The sequence below is a fragment of the Hippopotamus amphibius genome, chromosome 2, assembly GCF_030028045.1.
Source record: "Hippopotamus amphibius kiboko isolate mHipAmp2 chromosome 2, mHipAmp2.hap2, whole genome shotgun sequence".
Lineage (NCBI taxonomy): Eukaryota > Metazoa > Chordata > Mammalia > Artiodactyla > Hippopotamidae > Hippopotamus > Hippopotamus amphibius.
In genome coordinates this window covers 14,669,764-14,688,264 of record NC_080187.1, presented here as the reverse complement: position 1 = coordinate 14,688,264, position 18,501 = coordinate 14,669,764, and the positions used below count along the sequence as shown (strand labels likewise).

Sequence of the window (18,501 nt, the reverse complement as noted above, 5' to 3'; positions counted from 1 at the left end):
TCTGGCTGCCATTCTCCAGGAGCCTGTGTGTCTTTTAAAATGTGCCACCCATGCAGGGTCAGCTCCACTTCTAAGGTACAATCTGTTAAACTTGGTGACTGATTAGATATAGAGCCAAAAGGAAAGGGAGGAGTCAAACTTGGTCAGCAGAGGACAAAATACAGAGTATTGCTGTGCACTGATTAGGGAACAGAGGAAGCAAAGAGTGAATTTGGCCTGGAGTATGTTTGAAGGGCTTTTGGCTCCCAGGCCCCTATACATGTGGATCTGGAACTTAGGAAAGAGGATAGGCCTTGAGGCGTTGATTCGAGAATCATCTGCACAGGAATTATGGAAGTCATGGGCAAAGATGAGACTGCACAAGGAGAGCGTCTAGAAAATAAGGGTCAAGGATAAAATCCTGGGGACTCTCAATAGTTAAAGGGCATAATCTAAAAGACAATTATTCTAGATTGTAAACCCCTTAAAAGTGTTTCATATAGTAGAACCTACAAAGCACCTGTCACAGTGTCTTTAGTAAATATTTTGTCAAAACATGACAGTATTTTTTGAAAATAAGTTGCCATATGGATTTATTAATTCAGACTGTCTTTCCCTCAAATAATCAGAATTTTGAAAGTTATTATGCTTCATTGATTAAGTACTTATTGAGCACCCACTATATGCCAGGTATATACCAGGCACTAGGAATGCTTGAAACTGCCCAGGTAGAGCTTACATTCTAGTGGTGAGACAGACAATAAGTGTGATAAGTAAGAATGCTGGCAATAAATTCTAAAGAGTAAAGGAAAGCTGGGGAGAAGAACATGAAGTGTTGGGATGGGAATGGGGTGCAATTTTAGATAGAATGATCGACAGAGGCCTCATTGAGAAGGTGACTTTTGGTAAAGACTTGAAGGAGGTAGGAGAGTCAGCCATGCAGATACCTCAGGAAGAGGGGGAAGAGGGAGTAGTCAGTGCAAAGGCCCTGAGGTGGAAGCACGGCTGGCATGTTTGAGGAACAGCAAGAAGGCCAATGGGGCTCGAGTGGAGTGAAAGAGAGTAGTAGGGGATGTGGTTGGAGAGGTGAGGTGGGGCTAGGCCATGTAGGGACTTGTAGATCACAATAAGAAGTTTGGTTTTTTACCCTGGGTAAGATGGGAAGCTCCTGAATGGTTCTGTGGGGCGTGACCTAACATGTTTTAACAGAGTCCCTCTGGCTGTTGTGTTGAGTATAGACTGAAGAGGGGCAATGAAGCTGAAGGACCAGAGGGGGCTAGTGTCATAATCCAGGTAAGAGATGAGAATGGCTTGGACCAGGGTGGTACGTTGGGGTTAGTGAGAAGTAGTCAAGTTTAGGATATATTTTGGAGGTGCGGCCAAAAGTATTTGCTAGATCAGATGTGGCTTGTAAGAGAAAGAGGACAGTGAAAAATGACTGCGCTTTTTAGCCTGAGTAATAAGATAAATGGAGTTTCTGTTAAGGTTGTTATTCTTTAGTTATTTAACTACTATATGAAAATGCAAGCCAAAATTTTCCACTTACCAAGTGCTAGCAATTCCACCCTTCCACATGCTATAGGAATAGTCAGCATTTCTGAAGGACATGATGCTCACCATCCCTAAGAGGCACCAGGAAAAGAACACAGTGCTTCAGTGACCCCCATTTCCACTCAAAGAGCGCTTTATTAGCCCCTGGGAATGGTAAACTTCCTTTGGGGTTGGGCAGCGAGCACATGCTCTGTGGCCAACATTGAACTTCTCAAAGGAAGTATATGAATCGCTTGAATTGGGAATTATCAAGTAGAACATTCTGAGCTCATTCAAGAAGGAAGGAAGTGCTCTGTAGAGTTTGGAATGCAGGTGTCTTGTCTCTCATCCAGGCATTTTAGTAAGTTAAGCCAAAACGCTCCAGCAAACAGTATTTATTTGTGTAATAGAGTCCACCTCATGATTTTTTTTTCTGGCTGAAGTGCTTTTACAGCTAAGCTTTTGTATAATTCATAACTTAAATATTAGTTTAATTAAACTATTAGTTTAAAAATCACAAGATTTTAATGTACAACATATGAAACAATTTTTTTCTTACCTTCTTTTAATTTTTTCCTCAAGTTCTGTTTTTGAGTTAATGAGTTAGCAGGAAAAATGTTCCAATTATTTCCTGCTTCCAGGTAGTGAAAAACATAGAATACTGGGACAAGGCTCATCAGTTCCGCCTCTGCATTCCCTTTGGGGAGGTGGGTAAGGATATCAATGCCTTCCTGACTCAGAACTGCAGACATGACCTCCCCTAAAAGCAGTCCTGAAACAAACAAGCACACACACACAAATCAAAATAGATACAATCAAGTTTTTGAACTTCTGAGTAACAGTATATTTTAAATGGAGATAAAAGCAGCCATCTCTATGCTTTCCTTTTTTATCTAGGCAGTTGAATTACTTCTCAGAACTGGAGAAAGGAAAAAAAAATTGATTAGAAAGATGTATTTAAAAGAAACACCAAAAGCAGGCTTAAATGTACCACTGTAATATGGGGGTAAGGTGGTGTAATACAGTGGGCATATTACAGCACAGAGGACAGCAAACTAGTTGTCATTCAACCTGATAGCTTTAGATATTGTAAACCCTATGAATCAGTCGCTTCCACAAAGCAAAGCAGAGTCTGAATTGTGAACACTGAGTGCTCTGAAGGCTTTGTCTGTAACTCATCATGAGACCCTGGGAAAACCACTTTCTTATGTTTCTTAGCCTCTGTTATTATATATCCAACAACAGAGCTGGACATGATTAAAAAGATCCTTTCCAGTATTAACATTCTGTGATTCCAAGGTTTTATCTGAGATAAAAATGTAGTCAGGGAGAGAAAAAGATGGCGGCGAAGTAGAGAGACGTGGAGTGCATCCCTCTCCACAGATGCATTGGGAATGCACGGAAGGACGCAGTCATTCCCACAGAGAACCAGCTGAACACCAGCAGACGGCCTCGGACACCGGAAAGGGCTGCGGAGAACCTGACATAGCCGACTGAATATTCGTCTAATCCAATACTTGGACATTAGTCTGAGGCTTGGACAGTCTTCTATAAACACCTCTATCACCAGGACAAGCAACCCCAAAAGCTTGGACAACCATGAGGAAACAAAGAAACACCATGCAGGCAAAGGAGCAGGAAAAAAACCCACAAGACCAAATAAATGAGGAGGAAATAGGAAAAATGCCTGAAAAAGAATTTAGAGTAATGATAGTAAAAATGATACAAAATCTCGATAACAAATTAGAGAAAGTACAAGAAACAGTTCATAAGAACTCAGAAAAACAAACAGCAATGGATAACAAAATAACTGAAATTAAAAATACTCTAGATGCTCTAACCAGCAGAATGACTGAGGCAGAAGAACGAATAAGTGAGTTGGAAGATAGAATGGAAGAAATAAACGCCACAGAGCAGGAAAAAGATAAAAAAATAAAAAGACTAGAAGACAGCCTCAGAGACCTCAGTGATAACCTTAAACGTACCAACATTCGAATTATAGGCATACCAGAAGAAGAAGAAAACAAGAAAGGGTCTGAGAAAATATTTGAAGAGGTTATAGTGGAAAACTTCCCCAACATGGGAAAGGAAATAATTCACCAAGTCCAAGAAGCACAGAGAGTCCCATACAGAATAAACCCAAGGAGAAATACACCAAGACACATATTAATCAAACTAACGACAATTCAACACAAAGAAAAAATATTAAAAGCAGCAAGGGAAAAGCAACAAACAACATATAAGGGAAAACCCATCAGGATAACAGCTGACCTTTCTACAGAAACTCTGCAGGCCAGAAGGGAATGGCAGGATATACTGAAAGTCCTGAAAGAGAGAAACCTACAGCCAAGAATACTTTACCCAGCAAGAATCTCATTCAGATTTGAGGGAGAAATCAAAAGCTTTCCAGACAAGCAAAAGTTAAGAGAATTCAGCACCACCAAACCAGCCTTACAACAAGTGCTAAAGGAACTTCTCTAAGTAGGAAACACAAGAAAAGGAAAACACCTACAAATACAAACCCAAAACAATTAAGAAAATGGTCATTGGAACACACATGTCAATAATCACTTTAAATGTCAATGGATTAAATGCTCCAACCAAAAGACACAGACTGGCTGAATGGATACAAAAACAAGACCCTTCTATATGCTGCCTACAAGAAACCCACTTCAGACCAAGGGATACGTATAGACTGAAAGTGAAGGGATGGAAAAAGATATTCCATGCAAATGGAAGTCAAAAGAAAGCTGGAGTAGCAATACTCATATCAGACAAATTAAACTTGAAAGTAAAGACTATTAAAAGAGACAAGGAAGGGCACTACATAATGATCAAGGGATCCATCCAAGAAGAACATATCACAATGGTAAATATCTATGCCCCCAATATAGGAGCACCTCAATACATAAGGCAAATGCTAACAGCTATAAAAGGGGACATCGACAGTAACACAATTATAGTGGGAGACTTGAACACCCCACTTACATCAATGGACAGATCATCCAAACAGAAAATAAATAAAGACACACAAGCTTTAAATGACACATTAGACCATCTCGACTTAATTGATATTTATAGGACATTCCATCCAAAAACAACAGACTACACTTTCTTCTCAAGTGCACACGGAACATTTTCCAGGATAGATCACATCTTGGGTCACAAATCAAACCTCAGCAAATTCAAGAAAATTGAAATCATATCAAGCATCTTCTCAGACCACAACGCCATGAGACTAGATATCAATTACAGGAAAAAAACTGCAAAAAATACAAACACATGGAGGCTAAACAATTCACTATTAAACAACCAAGGAATCACTACAGAAATCAAAGAGGAAATCAAAAAGTATCTAGAAACAAATGACAACGAAAACACAACAACCCAAAACCTATGGGACGCAGCAAAAGCAGTTCTAAGAGGGAAGTTTATAGCAATACAGTCCTACCTTAAGAAACAAGAAAAATATCGAATAAACAACCTAACCTTACACCTCAAACAACTAGAGAAAGAAGAACAAAGAAACCCCAAAGTGAGCAGAAGGAAAGAAATCGTAAAGATCAGAGCAGAAATAAATGAAAAAGAAAGGAAAGAAACCATAAGAAAAATAAATAAAACTAAAAGCTGGTTCTTTGAGAAGATTAACAAAATTGATAAACCATTAGCCAGACTCATCAAGAAAAAAAGGGAGAAGATGCAAATCAACAGAATTAGAAATGAAAAAGGAGAAGTCACAACGGACACCTCAGAAATACAAAACATCATGAGAGACTACTACAAGCAACTATATGCCAATCAATTGGATAACCTGGAAGAAATGGATACATTCTTAGAAAAATACAATCTTCCAAGACTGAACCAGGAAGAAATAGAAACCATGAACAGACCAATCACAAGTACAGAAATTGAGGCAGTGATTAAAAATCTCCCAACACACAAAAGCCCAGGACCAGATGGATTCACAGGCGAATTCTATCAAACATTTCGAGAAGAGTTAACACCTATCCTTCTCAAACTCTTCCAAAATATTGCAGAAGGCGGAGCACTCCCAAACTCATTCTATGAGGCTACCATCACCCTGATACCAAAACCAGGCAAAGATGTCACAAAAAAAGAAAACTACAGACCAATATCACTGATGAATATAGATGCAAAAATCCTCAACAAAATACTAGCTAACAGACTGCAACAGCACATTAAAAAAATCATACACCACGATCAAGTGGGGTTTATCCCTGGGATGCAAGGATTCTTCAATATACGCAAATCAATCAACGTGATACATCATATCAACAAATTGAAGGATAAAAACCATATGATCATTTCAATAGATGCAGAAAAAGCTTTTGACAAAGTTCAACATCCATTTATGATAAAAGCTCTCCAGAAAATGGGCATAGAAGGAAATTACCTCAACATCATAAAAGCCATATATGACAAACCAAAAGCCAACATTGTTCTCAATGGAGAAAAACTGGAAGAATTCCCTCTAAGAACAGGAACAAGACAAGGGTGTCCACTCTCACCACTGTTATTCAACATAGTTTTGGAAGTGTTAGCCACAGCAATCAGAGAAGAAAAAGAAATTAAAGGAATCCAAATTGGAAAAGAAGAAGTAAAATTATCACTCTTTGCAGATGACATGATACTATATATAGAAAACCCTAAAGACTCTACCAGAAAACTGCTAGCACTCATTGATGAGTTTAGTAAAGTAGCAGGATACAAAATTAATGCACAGAAATCTCTTGCATTCCTATACACTAACAACGGAAGAGCAGAAAGAGAAATTAAGGAAACTCTCCCATTCACCATTGCAACCAAAAGAATCAAATACCTAGGAATAAACCTGCCTAAGGAGGCAAAAGATCTGTATGCAGAAAACTTTAAGACATTGATGAAAGAAATCAAAGATGACATAAACAGATGGAGGGATATACCATGTTCCTGGATTGGAAGAATCAACATCGTGAAAATGACTGTACTACCCAAAGCAATTTACAGATTTAATGCAATCCCGATCAGATTACCAATGGCATTTTTCACAGAACTAGAGCAAGAAATCTTACGATTTGTATGGAAACGCAAAAGACCCCGAATAGCCAAAGCAATCTTGAGAAGGAAAAACGGAGTTGGTGGAATCAGGCTTCCTGACTTCAAACTATACTACAAGGCCATAGTGATCAAGACAGTATGGTACTGGCACAAAAATAGAAAGGAAGATCAATGGAACAGAATAGAGAACTCAGAAGTAAGCCCAAACACATATGGGCACCTTATCTTTGACAAAGGAGGCACGAGTATACCATGGAAAAAAGACAGCCTCTTCAATAAGTGGTGCTGGGAAAATTGGACAGCAACATGTAAAAGAATGAAATTAGAACACTTCCTAACACCATACACAAAAATAAACTCCAAATGGATTAAAGACCTACATATAAGGCCAGATACTATCAAACTCCTAGAGGAAAACATAGGCAGAACACTCTTTGACATACATCAAAGCAACATCCTTTTTGACCCACCTCCTAGAATCATGGAAATAAAATCAAGAATAAACAAATGGGACCTCATGAAACTTAAAAGCTTTTGCACAGCAAAAGAAACCATAAACAAGACTAAAAGGCAACCCTCAGAATGGGAAAAAATAATTGCCTATGAAACAACGGACAAAGGATTAACCTCCAAAATATACAAGCAGCTCATGCAGCTTCATACCAAAAAAGCAAATAACCCAATCCACAAATGGGCAGAAGACCTAAATAGACATTTCTCCAAAGAAGACATACAGATGGCCAACAAACACATGAAAAGATGCTCAACATCACTCATCATCAGAGAAATGCAAGTCAAAGCCACAATGAGGTATCACCTCACACCAATCAGAATGGCCATCATCACAAAGTCTGGAAACAACAAATGTTGGAGAGGGTGTGGAGAAAAGGGAACTCTCCTGCACTGTTGGTGGGACTGTAAGTTGGTACAGCCACTATGGAAAACAATTTGGAGGTTCCTTAAAAAACTACAAATAGAACTACCATATGATCCAGTCATCCCACTCCTGGGCATATACCCAAAGAAAACCATAATCCCAAAAGAAACTTGTACCATAATGTTTATTGCAGCACTCTTTACAATAGCCAGGACATGGAAGCAACCTAAATGCCCATCAACAAATGAATGGATACAGAAGATGTGGCATATATATACAATGGAATATTACTCAGCTATAAAAAGGGATGAGATGGAGCTATATGTAATGAGGTGGATAGAACTACAATCTGTCATACAGAGTGAAGTAAGTCAGAAAGAGAAAGAAAAATATTGTATGCTAACTCACATATACGGAATCTAAAAATGGTACTGATGAACTCAGTGACAAGAACAGGGAAGCAGATACAGGGAATGGACTGGAGAACTCGAGGTATGGGAGGGGGCGGGGGGTGAAGGGGAAACTGAGAAGAAGCGGGAGAGTAGTACAGACATATATATACTACCAACTGTAAAATAGTCAGTGGGAAGTTGTTGTATAACAAAGGGAGTCCAACTCGAGGATGGAAGATGCCTTAGAGGACTGGGGCAGGGAGGGTGGGGGGGAATCGAGGGGGGGGCGTCAAGGAAGGGAGGGAATATGGGGATATGTGTATAAAAACAGTTGATTGAACCTGGTGTACCCCCCAAAAAAAAAAAAAAAAAAAAATGTAGTCAGGACAGTCTATTATTTTGATGATATGTCATTGAATTTTTAAAGGCTGGAGATGAGGGATAAAACCCACTAAGGACACCACTTCTGCAAATGTACTGGTACTCTAGCGGAGCAGAGCTGCTTTCTTGGGGCCATTTGCAGGTCATAAAGCCTTCTCTGGAACAGGACTGGTCACTAGGATCATAAGAAGTCCTTTAAATCTGGATGCAACTGCACTTTCTTTTTAGAGAAGTCTTTGGGCCAGTAACAGCCCCCACCCTCCATCATGGGAGCAGGAACCTCCATTCAGATCAGGCCACTGGAAGAAGAGAGTCGGAAGAGTGGTTGGGGCTTTGAAGATGGGAGTAGGGATAGGGTACTCCCAGAGGTCCCCTATTGTATATGCAACTGAGTAGAGAAGAGGAGACACAGGATAATTATGAGAATATTTGATTTTTGTTTGAAACACAAAGTGAAATAAGAAATAAAAATGGCACTTATTAATTTACCTTTTACACTCACAATCCTTTTGACTTTTGTTTTGGGGACCATATCCAATGGTATCCTGTATGGGAACTCCTTTCGTCTACTAATGGTGCCTGAAATTTAAAAGAAAATTATTAGATTTGCGCAGTTCTTGAGGGAAGACTATTTGCAGATTATTTATAATATACCTACTTTCAGGGAATTTTTAAAAAAAATAATAGTCTCTTTTATAATAACAATATTAAAATTTAAAAGGGAAGTTAAAAATAATCAAGGATTTTTATCAAACCCTAGGCTTATATAATCTTATTAAATAAAGCATTAAAGTTGACTGTAAGCTTCCTGGTCATCACATGATGATGTTATAAACATATAGGTTATATAAATCTTATTCATCAGTAAAAGGGAGCATGCTGTTTTGTCCAAAGAGAGAAAATTGTTCTCGGAACTGAAATCTAAAAATAACTAACATGTAATCCCTTAGTCAAGGAAATGTGAAGAGTAGCTCCATTGGGAAGCATGCCCTGAAATCCCTTCTACCTTCTCCTTTCCCTCTAACTTAGACACTTTCTCTCTCTGCACAATGAGAGTTTACTCATGCCTGTATCAGAGAGTTTTCTACTATAATCATTGGTTTATTTCATTAAAAAAAGATAGTATTTATCGTTCTACTGATAGGATACCAAGCACACCGCTAAGCTCTTTGAGTGCATTGTTACATTGCATCCTCACAGCAAGCCTATGCCCTGGGTCTATTATTATTATTTTAATTTCATAGATGAGGAAACTGAGGCTTAGAAAGCAAATTGCTCAAGGTCACAGAGCTAGCACAGATGAAACTGCATCAGAACTCAGGAAGCTTTACTGCAGAGCCCATGGTAGTCACCACAAAGAGCCTCTTCCTCCCATTGTCTTGCTAAGAAAGTTCTTTGAGGGCAGGAAACATCTTTTATTGAATGCTGTAGCCCCAAGCACTTAGTCCCTGGCACATGTTAGACAATTAAAATAAAAAAAAAGTGACATTTTGCAATCGAATGGCCAAACCATATGGCTTTGCAGAAGAGACAGGAATGTTCCTCTTCTCTCTTCATCAGCCTTTGATAAATGCTGAGGATAAAATATTAAAATAAAACTCAGTGAAAACATTTGAGAGCTTTGCCATGTGGATGAAAGAGCACTGAGTTCAGAAGGTACTTACTCTAGATGTGACACTGGGCAAGACACAATCTCTCCATGCCTCAGTTTGCTTATCAGTTAAATAGAGGTGACAGTATTTTCCTCAAAGGGTTTTTGTGAAGGTAAAAATAATATAGACAAAGAGCCTGGCAACAAGTTTGTGCTTAATATACAGTACTTATGAGAGTAGATTGTTTGAGATTATCTAAATTAGATCCTCCACCATTTTTTTCTAGTGATACCTGCCCTTGACTATTTCAAGTCTTGTTCTCAACTCTTCTGCCAGATGGAAAAGGTACAGATGAGAAAGCTAAAACTAAAAGAAGTCAATTTTACTCCTTGTCAGAGATCATAAAAAAAGACCCATCAAGGCATCACTTATAAAGGTAGATGCCAGAGAGATCAAAACATTTAAAAGTTAAATCTGTAAAACTAATAGGATAAAATACACAATAATGTCTTTGCCAACTAAAATATAAAACCATGAAATGAAATTATAATGAATTTGACTATATTAGAATAAAAGATTCCTGTTCAAAACCCACTAAGGTCCACCATTGCTCAAAAGAGCATGCAGGAGACAAAATCAACCAGGAATAGACCAGAAAACCCAAGTGAAAAATAGAAAAAAAGTGCAAAAGATAGGAATTGGCAATTCACGGAATGGAAGCCCAAATGGCCGGCAAGCATATGAAGAAATGTTTAGGAATCACTGTAATCAGGAAAATCCAAATTAAAACAATAATGAGATGTCACTTCATAGCCCTCAAAAATGGCACATTTTAGAGAGGCGAGTAATACCAAGTTTGGTTGAGGATGTGGGATGAGGAAAATCCTTATGCAGGGCTGGCAGAGGCACAAATAGCACAGCCATTCTGAAGAGCAATGTGACAGAAGTAAATGGTATTCAGTATATGTGTGCCTTTGACCCAGTAGTTCAGCTCCAAGAAACAGTCCAGATAAGGGCTCACACAGGTTTGTAACGGGGTATGAACAAGAACATTCATCGCAGCATTGTTGATGGTAGTGGGGGATCTGTCACGAGGGGGTGAATAAGAAAAGAGTAGTGGAACTGAAACCTAGCAGAAGCCTGCCAGGCCCCCCAAGTACAAAAATGGGCAGTTAATGATAGGAAGTTAGTCATGGACTCCATGTCTGATGCACATTCCTGAGCTGTTTTACAGATACTACAGCTGCCACCAGAGGAGGAAAAGCTAACTGCATGATGCCCAGAACGTAGCCATGACATAAGCTGCCCCATCTTGAGCAGTACTGAATCTATGGCTAGCACAGTTTCAAGAACTGGCCTCAAGAGAATGGGATTGGACTTCCTAGGTGGCGCAGTGGTAAAGAATCCACCTGCCAATGCAGGGGACATGGGTTTGAGCCCTGCCTTGGGAAGATTCCACATGCCACGGAGCAACTAAGCCCGTGAGCCACAACTATTGAGCCTGTGCTCTAGAGCCCGTGAGCCACAACTACTGAGCCCATGTGCCGCAACTATTGAAGCCCATGCGCCTAGGGCCTGTGCTCCACAACAAGAGAAGCCACTACAATGAGGAGCCTGCACACCACAATGAAGAGTAGCCCCTGCTCTCAGCAACTAGAGAAAGGCCATGTGCAGCAACGAAGACCTAGCACAGCCAATAAATAAAATAAATAAATAAATTTATTAAAAAAAAGAGAGGATGGGATTAACATTGTTGCTCACAATAAACTGTATCTTTGTGGGCATCAAAATAACTGTAGCTTGCTCTGCCGGTACAAGTAAGCAGGCAACTAAAATTGTCAGCAAAGATGCTACAGACCCATGGGGGCATCTTCCACTCTGAGAATATGGTGATACGGTGCCCTAGGTCAGCAGGAAGAAGCTACAGAAGACGGACCTTCGCCCCTGATCCCATAGAAATAGAATGATGTTTGACAGTGGGGAACTGAGAGCAGCTCTTTTGCCCCTTTCCTGTTTGCCCATTTCTGTCCCCCTCTAACTTTAAAAGAACCTAATGATAAGAAGGAGATCACTAGGCAGTTTAACCTAACTCCTGACTTACACTCTCCTGAGTGCACACCACGCCCTGCAGGTTGATTCTTTTTCTAGACAAAAAGAAGCAAGAATGAAGAATCAAGCAATTAAAGAATGACTACTTCTACAGGGAACTCTGCTCAATATTCTGTAATAACCTAAATGGGAAAAGAATTTGAAAAAGAATAGATAACATGTATATGTATAACCAAATCACTTTGCTGAACACCCGAAACTAACACAACATTGTTAATCAACTCTACTCCAATATAAAATTAAAAATTAAAAAAAAAAAAAAAAAAAAGAATGACTAGCCCTCTACCCCCAACAGCCCCTTTAGCAATCCTGCAGGAAAATCACTTAGGCAAGATAACATCTGAAGAGTCAGCCAGTCCACACACAATGGAGAATGATGCAGAATTCAACCTCCTGCTTCCAAGATTCACTGAGATTCTCCCCTCTTCTTTAAAAACTGTCATGGCTGAGCAGAATCTTTGGAGTTTGTCTTGGGACATGAGTCTACCTTCTCCCCAGATTGCCGGCTCTTCTGACGAAAGCATCTTTCCTTTCTATTGACATTTTGCCTCTCAAATTATTGCCTTTTGAGTGGCAAGCAGCAGAACCTGAGTTCAGTAACAGAATATACTCTGAAATACTGTGTAAGAAGCAGTGAATTAAATGTATGTATAGCAATAGAAATATATGCTTAAAATAGAGTATTGTGTTTAAAAACTTAGGAACTAGATCAAGATCTATAGCACATACCTTTTATATGTTAAAAAAACATACCCAAAACAACCTCCCTACTCAAAGACATAGATCAAGCATATTTGAGTGGGGGCATTTGAAGGAAGGGAAATGGGAGTGGGGGTCAGGAATGAGAAGAGAAAATAAAACATGAGAAGGGCCTACCCAGACCAATGATGACGATGTGCTGAGAACTGAGGAAAGTGAGGAGCTGAACTCTCTGTATCCAAGATATGAGAAGAGCTTGTCAGGCAGAGAAAGCAGGAACCAAAGCCTAGGGCTAGTCATGTGTATTGAGTTTCTGTGTTTAGTCTCATTTTAAGCTAATGTCACATAATTTTAATTACTGCTACTTTACAGCTTGTTCTGATACCTCTTTCTCCCTCACTGATATTTTTCTCAGATTTCCTCGAACGTTATTGTCTGTTTACTTTTCCAAATACTTTTTTTTAGCTTTTTAAAAACACTCTATAAAGTATCATAGTGGTATAGCAATTCCAATATATACAGATTGGAAGTATTTAATAAAATCTCTGAAATAAACTGGACATAATTAGTTGTCTTCTTTACCCTATTTAGTACGCTGGAAAGTAACAAAGCTGCCTGAATCTAAGTTGTCTAAAATAAGGGGAAAAAGTCATATGACAAGACTGGAAAGAGGCATAGATTCTTTTTTTTTTAACCAAGATTTTTGAGGGAGATATCTATTCCCAGATAAAAGATCATTGCCATCTTGTGGCCCTGATGTTCACACCTAGGATGGGTAAGACAGGGCTGTTTTGGAAAGCTGTATGGAATAATGTTAGCATAGGAGGCATCAGGGTGAACAAAGCAAGCAGTGGCTCTGAGATGTGATATAACTGCCTGAGGCCAAAACCTCAGAACTTCTCACATCCCTCCCCATAGATTCTTCACAGGCTGGGAGGAGGTCTGTATGAAGATAAAATTAGAGAAAAAAAGTTTGCATGAAGTCATCCTTATTCAGTTCATGGGATTCAGCTGATTGGAAATGAAAATATTAATTCTTTGCTTTCCTGGAGGAAACAGCACTCTGAGTATAGTGGTCTTGATTTGTAAGGAAACTTTTTTTTCCATTTATTTATCATCAAAAGAAAGGAAAAATGACAATGCAACAATAAGGTAAATTTCAACCCTTTAGTAAGAACTACAGCGGTCTGTCTTTTTTTGGTGAAAAGAATTGTTAACTGAGAACATTCTAAATTTCATAAATACATATGTATTTAGGCCTTGATTAAGTGCTCAATTGTTTGCACCATTCTAACTTTGAGAGGATTCAGAATATCTCAATTAGAGGAAAAGCAAGGAAACAGGAACAATGAGGAATGGCTTTGTTAAGTAATTAATCAGCATTATTGTGTTTTCAAATAATGCATGTCAAATAAGAATGTAAATGACTTTTTCTTAGGCGTTCTTTGGATTCATGGTTCTATAAGAAAATATTATAAATTATTATTGTGATGGATAGAATGGTAAAATGACTAATATATAAGGGAAGTCATGCAATTATTACTATTTCAATGCTTTGCATTTAAAACTAATGGGGTTACTTTGGAAATTCCCTGGCAGTCCATCGTTAGGACGCCGTACTTTCACTGCATGGGTTCGATCCCTGGTGGGGAAATAAGATCCTGCAAGCTGTGCGGTGAGGCAAACAGAAACAAAACCAAAACAAAACCTAATATAACAGGGAAGAACCAAATCTGACTACATGTTGAATCTGTTTCTTTTACTTTAACCTTTGCTTTCCACTACTTTTGTTCACTGAAAGAATACTATCTGTACATAATGGCCTGCCTCAGGGAACCCTGCCCCTCTGCCTGAATGTTAAACCAAAGTGCCTTTGTTCAGGGAAGCACCCGGACCCTGTCCACCTGTGGATGGCTGCAAGAAAGAAGAAATTAACACATCCCCTTCCTGAGGTTGGCCATTCCAGTGAACATTTGCAAAACTTATGTCCTTTTTACTTTACTTCCTCATCTCCTCCTCCTCTCTGTTCTATAAAAGAAACTGGCAACCAAACCCCGATAAGATGGTCTTTTGGAGACTCTAATCTGCCATCTTCTCGGTCTGCCTATAATCTGTTCTAAACCCATCCAGACTATAATATAATACATGCTGTCAAAAAAGGCAGTGAACTAAGAAGTGGATACTTCTGATTCTAGACAATTAACATTTTTAAAAAATAGTGTTTCAGGTTACACATCTCCCTAGAGCAAAAGACAACATATAAAATACAAACTCATTTTGCCTACCGTAGATACCCTTTGGGTCCAGGGTAACACCAGCATAACTTTCCCTTTTGACACCTTCTGGCTAAAATAAGGCAAAAAACATTCAGTTAAGAACATAATTAAGTTTATATGACCTGAATGCTTGAATCAACTTGACTACTTTTCCAATTAAAAAATCCTTTTTTCTTTTTTTTGAGGAGGCAAAGTATGTTTAAATACTTGTATGCATACATCCAGGAATAAGATATTCTGGCTATTTGCATGAGAATCAGAGCAAACACTTACATAGAAGTTATCAGAAGCCAGGTAATTGATCTAAGTGCTTTTTTTTCCCCCTCCAGATCTTTATTGGAATATAATTGGTTTACACTGTTGTGCTAGTGTCTGCTGTACAACAAAGTGAATTAGCTATATTTATACATATACCCCCATATCCCCTCCCACTTGAGCTTCCCTCCCACCCTCCCTATCCCACCCCTCTAGGTCATCACCAATCATGGAGTTGATCTCCCTATGTTGCATAGTTGCTTCCCACTAGCTATTTTACATTCGGTAGTGTATATATATGTCAACGCTACTCTCACTTTGTCTCAGCTTCTTCTTTCCCACCTCCCCGTGTCCTCAAGTCTTTTCTCTACATCTGTGTCTTTATTCTTCCTCTGCCACTGAGTTCATCAGTTCCATTTTTTTAGATTCCATATATATGAGTTAGCATACAGTATTTGTTTTTCTCTTTCTGACTTCTTTCACTCTTATGACAGACTTTAGGTCCATACAAATAACTCAATTTCATTCCTTTTTATGGCTGAGTAATATTCCATTGTATATATGTGCCACATCTTCTTTATCCATTCATCTGTTGATGGACATTTAGGTTGTGTCCATTTCCTGGCTATTGTAAATAGTGCTGCAATGAACATTGGGGTGCATGTATCTTTTTGAATTATGATTTTCTCAGGATACATGCCCAGTAGTGGGATTGCTGGGTCATATGGTAGCTCTATTTTTAGTTTTTTAAGGAATCTCCATACTGTTTTCCATAGTGGCTGTATCACATTACATTCTCACCAACAGTGCAGGAGGGTTCCCTTTTCTCCACACTCTCCCCAGCATTTATTGTTCCTAGATTTTTTTGATGATGGCCATTCTGGCTGGTGTGAAGTGATACCTCATCGTGGCTTTGACTTGCATTTCTCTAATGATTAGTGATGTTGAGCATCTTTTCATGTGTTTGTGCCATCTGTATGTCTTCTTTGGAGAAATGTCTACTTAGGTCTTCTGCCCATTTTTGGATAGGGTTGTTTGTATTTTTGATATTGAGCTGCATGAGCTGCTTGTATATTTTGGAGATTAACTCTTTGTCCATCGCTTCGTTTGCAAATATTTTCTCCCATTCTAAGGGTTGTCTTTTCGTCTCATTTATGGTTTCTTTTGCTGTGTGATCTAAGTGTTTTGTATGTATTAGCTCCTTTAACCTCAAAAATACTCTATGGAGTAAGTGCTATTATTACTCCCATGTGACATATGAGGAAACTGACACCCAGAGAGATCAAGGAACTTATCCAATGTCACACTACTAAGAAGTAGTGGAGCCAGGATGCAAACTCAGGCAGTGTGGATCCAGAATCTGTGCATGCAACCACCACGCAAAGATGTATAGAAAATAGAATGAGTCTTGCACAAAATAGGTCAATACATGTTTACTGAAGTGAATTTCATGGCTGAAAACAGAACTCAGAGAATGAAGACCTAAGAAGATCCAGTTCTGTCATTAAGATTCTTGCCAAGAATCTTAATCTTAATGAGATAACATGAAAACACTCAACAGACTGTGTGGGTAAACAGTACTCACGAAAGGATAGTTTTCTTCCTTTTTTTGGCCTGTTTACTCATTTACAAAATGGATAATTTTCTAGACTATAAATTCTAAACTATAAATGCATGGGTCCTGTCTTACTTATTTCTGTAGCTCCAGTACTTAGCATAATGTCTGGCACAGATTTCAAAACATTTGCTGAAAGTGCTGGGGGAAAAGTACTCCAGAAAACTATGTACCAAAATGTTAAAATTGGATATCTTTGGTTGTAGGGGTTATTGGTGATTTTAGTTTTCTTCTCCTTGGTTTTTCAGTATTCCATGCTTTCTACAATAAGCAAGTATCATTATTTTATTTAAATTTTAAAAACATAATTTCAGACTTAAAAGTTATAAGAATAGCCCAAAAATATCTGAGATAACCTCTACCCAGATTCCCCCAAATGTTAACATTTCATGTTTGTGTCATCATTTTCTCTCTCTGTGTCTCTTTCTGAATCACTTAAGCATGAGCTGCTGCTAACTTTTTTTTCAGAAAGAAAGAAGTGTTTTTGAAAGAATTTTTAAAAAGCATATTTTTCTTACCACCACTCGTAATGTTTTTATTAAGATTTCGTTTCCAACAGAAGTATCCAGTGAGAAGCTGATGTTGTGGAGGCCTATTTCCAGAGGAAGCACACTGAAGGTCACGAACTGGCTGGAGGAGCCCTCTATTGTCTGGGGCAGACATTTGAAAGATCTTTTCCCCTGAGGGTCAATGCTTGGGCTTCCTGACGAACAGATTCCCTCCACAGGAGACATTTTAACACAGGCCTGAAATATCACCAGTGAACAATTATTTCAAAACACTTCATGATGAGGAAAGCACGCCTTGACTGTGTTCATCTGGACACAAATTCTTGCCTGGTACTTGTTAAATAACCCCTTAGATTCTAGGGCTGTAGGGAAAGTCATTTCAGATTTTATAAAACATACATACCAGTTGCCTTACAGCTTAGCAATGTGACAGGATGTCTAGAAAGCTCAGCACTGGCTCAGAAACATCTAACCTTCCTTAGACCTACTAAATCAGGTACAATACTACTGAAGTTCTTTGTTCATGCTGTCATGATAGCATACGTTATACCATCTCTTTACGTGTTTATATTTTAGACAGTGGGAGCCCAGGCTCAGGCACACTGTGTGTCTTATTCATCTTTGTATCTTATAGCTCAGTCTTTCATATTCAATAAATGGTTTTATGAGAGACTGGAAACTCCATGTCTTGGCACTCAAGGCCCTGCCTAATATGTCCCCGACTAACTTTTCCAATCTTGCCTCATTAACTTCCCACTTGTACCCCATTATACAGCTAGACTCTGGCTCCGGAAAGACCTACGTTCAGATCTTAGCTCTCCACCTTCCTGTGTGACAAGAGCACATTGCATGACCCTCCATTTCTTCATCTTTGTAACAGGGATAATAAGGATACCTACTGACTTCTGGCTCAAATAGTGAATATTTTTCATCTCTTCTCCAAAATCTAGTGAATTGACAGAACTATACCCAAAATAATAAATCCATAAGATCCAGAGTATATCAGGCAGATGAACAAGAAAGAGTATCAACATTCAACAACTAATTTTGAGGAATTTTTCAAAAATGGCAAGTTCCTTTTCCCTCTTAACTACTTTCTTGGAAAACAAAACAACCAGAGTGGGTGAGGCAGGAGTTAAAGAGGCCTTTTGAGTCACCTGAGGCCAATGATTCCCCCAGGAGAGCTGGGGTAGGGTAGGTAAGGATAAGTACAGAAGAGTCATTTGATA

The 18,501-nt window shown here is 38.8% G+C and overlaps 1 protein-coding gene across 1 annotated transcript in view; it reads right to left on the bottom strand.

Annotated features, from left to right (window-relative positions):
• The window catches only part of LOC130846158 (complement C5-like), a 91,527-nt gene that overhangs the window by 32,625 nt on the left and 40,401 nt on the right, over positions 1–18,501 (bottom strand). Inside the window, exons 21-25 of the mRNA XM_057724211.1 lie at positions 17,282–17,509; positions 14,903–14,963; positions 8,707–8,796; positions 2,069–2,281; positions 1,526–1,601 (exon numbers count right to left, since the gene is read on the bottom strand). Of these exons, the coding sequence (XP_057580194.1) occupies positions 1,526–1,601; positions 2,069–2,281; positions 8,707–8,796; positions 14,903–14,963; positions 17,282–17,509 (668 nt within the window). The remainder of the gene's footprint in view (positions 1–1,525; positions 1,602–2,068; positions 2,282–8,706; positions 8,797–14,902; positions 14,964–17,281; positions 17,510–18,501) is intronic.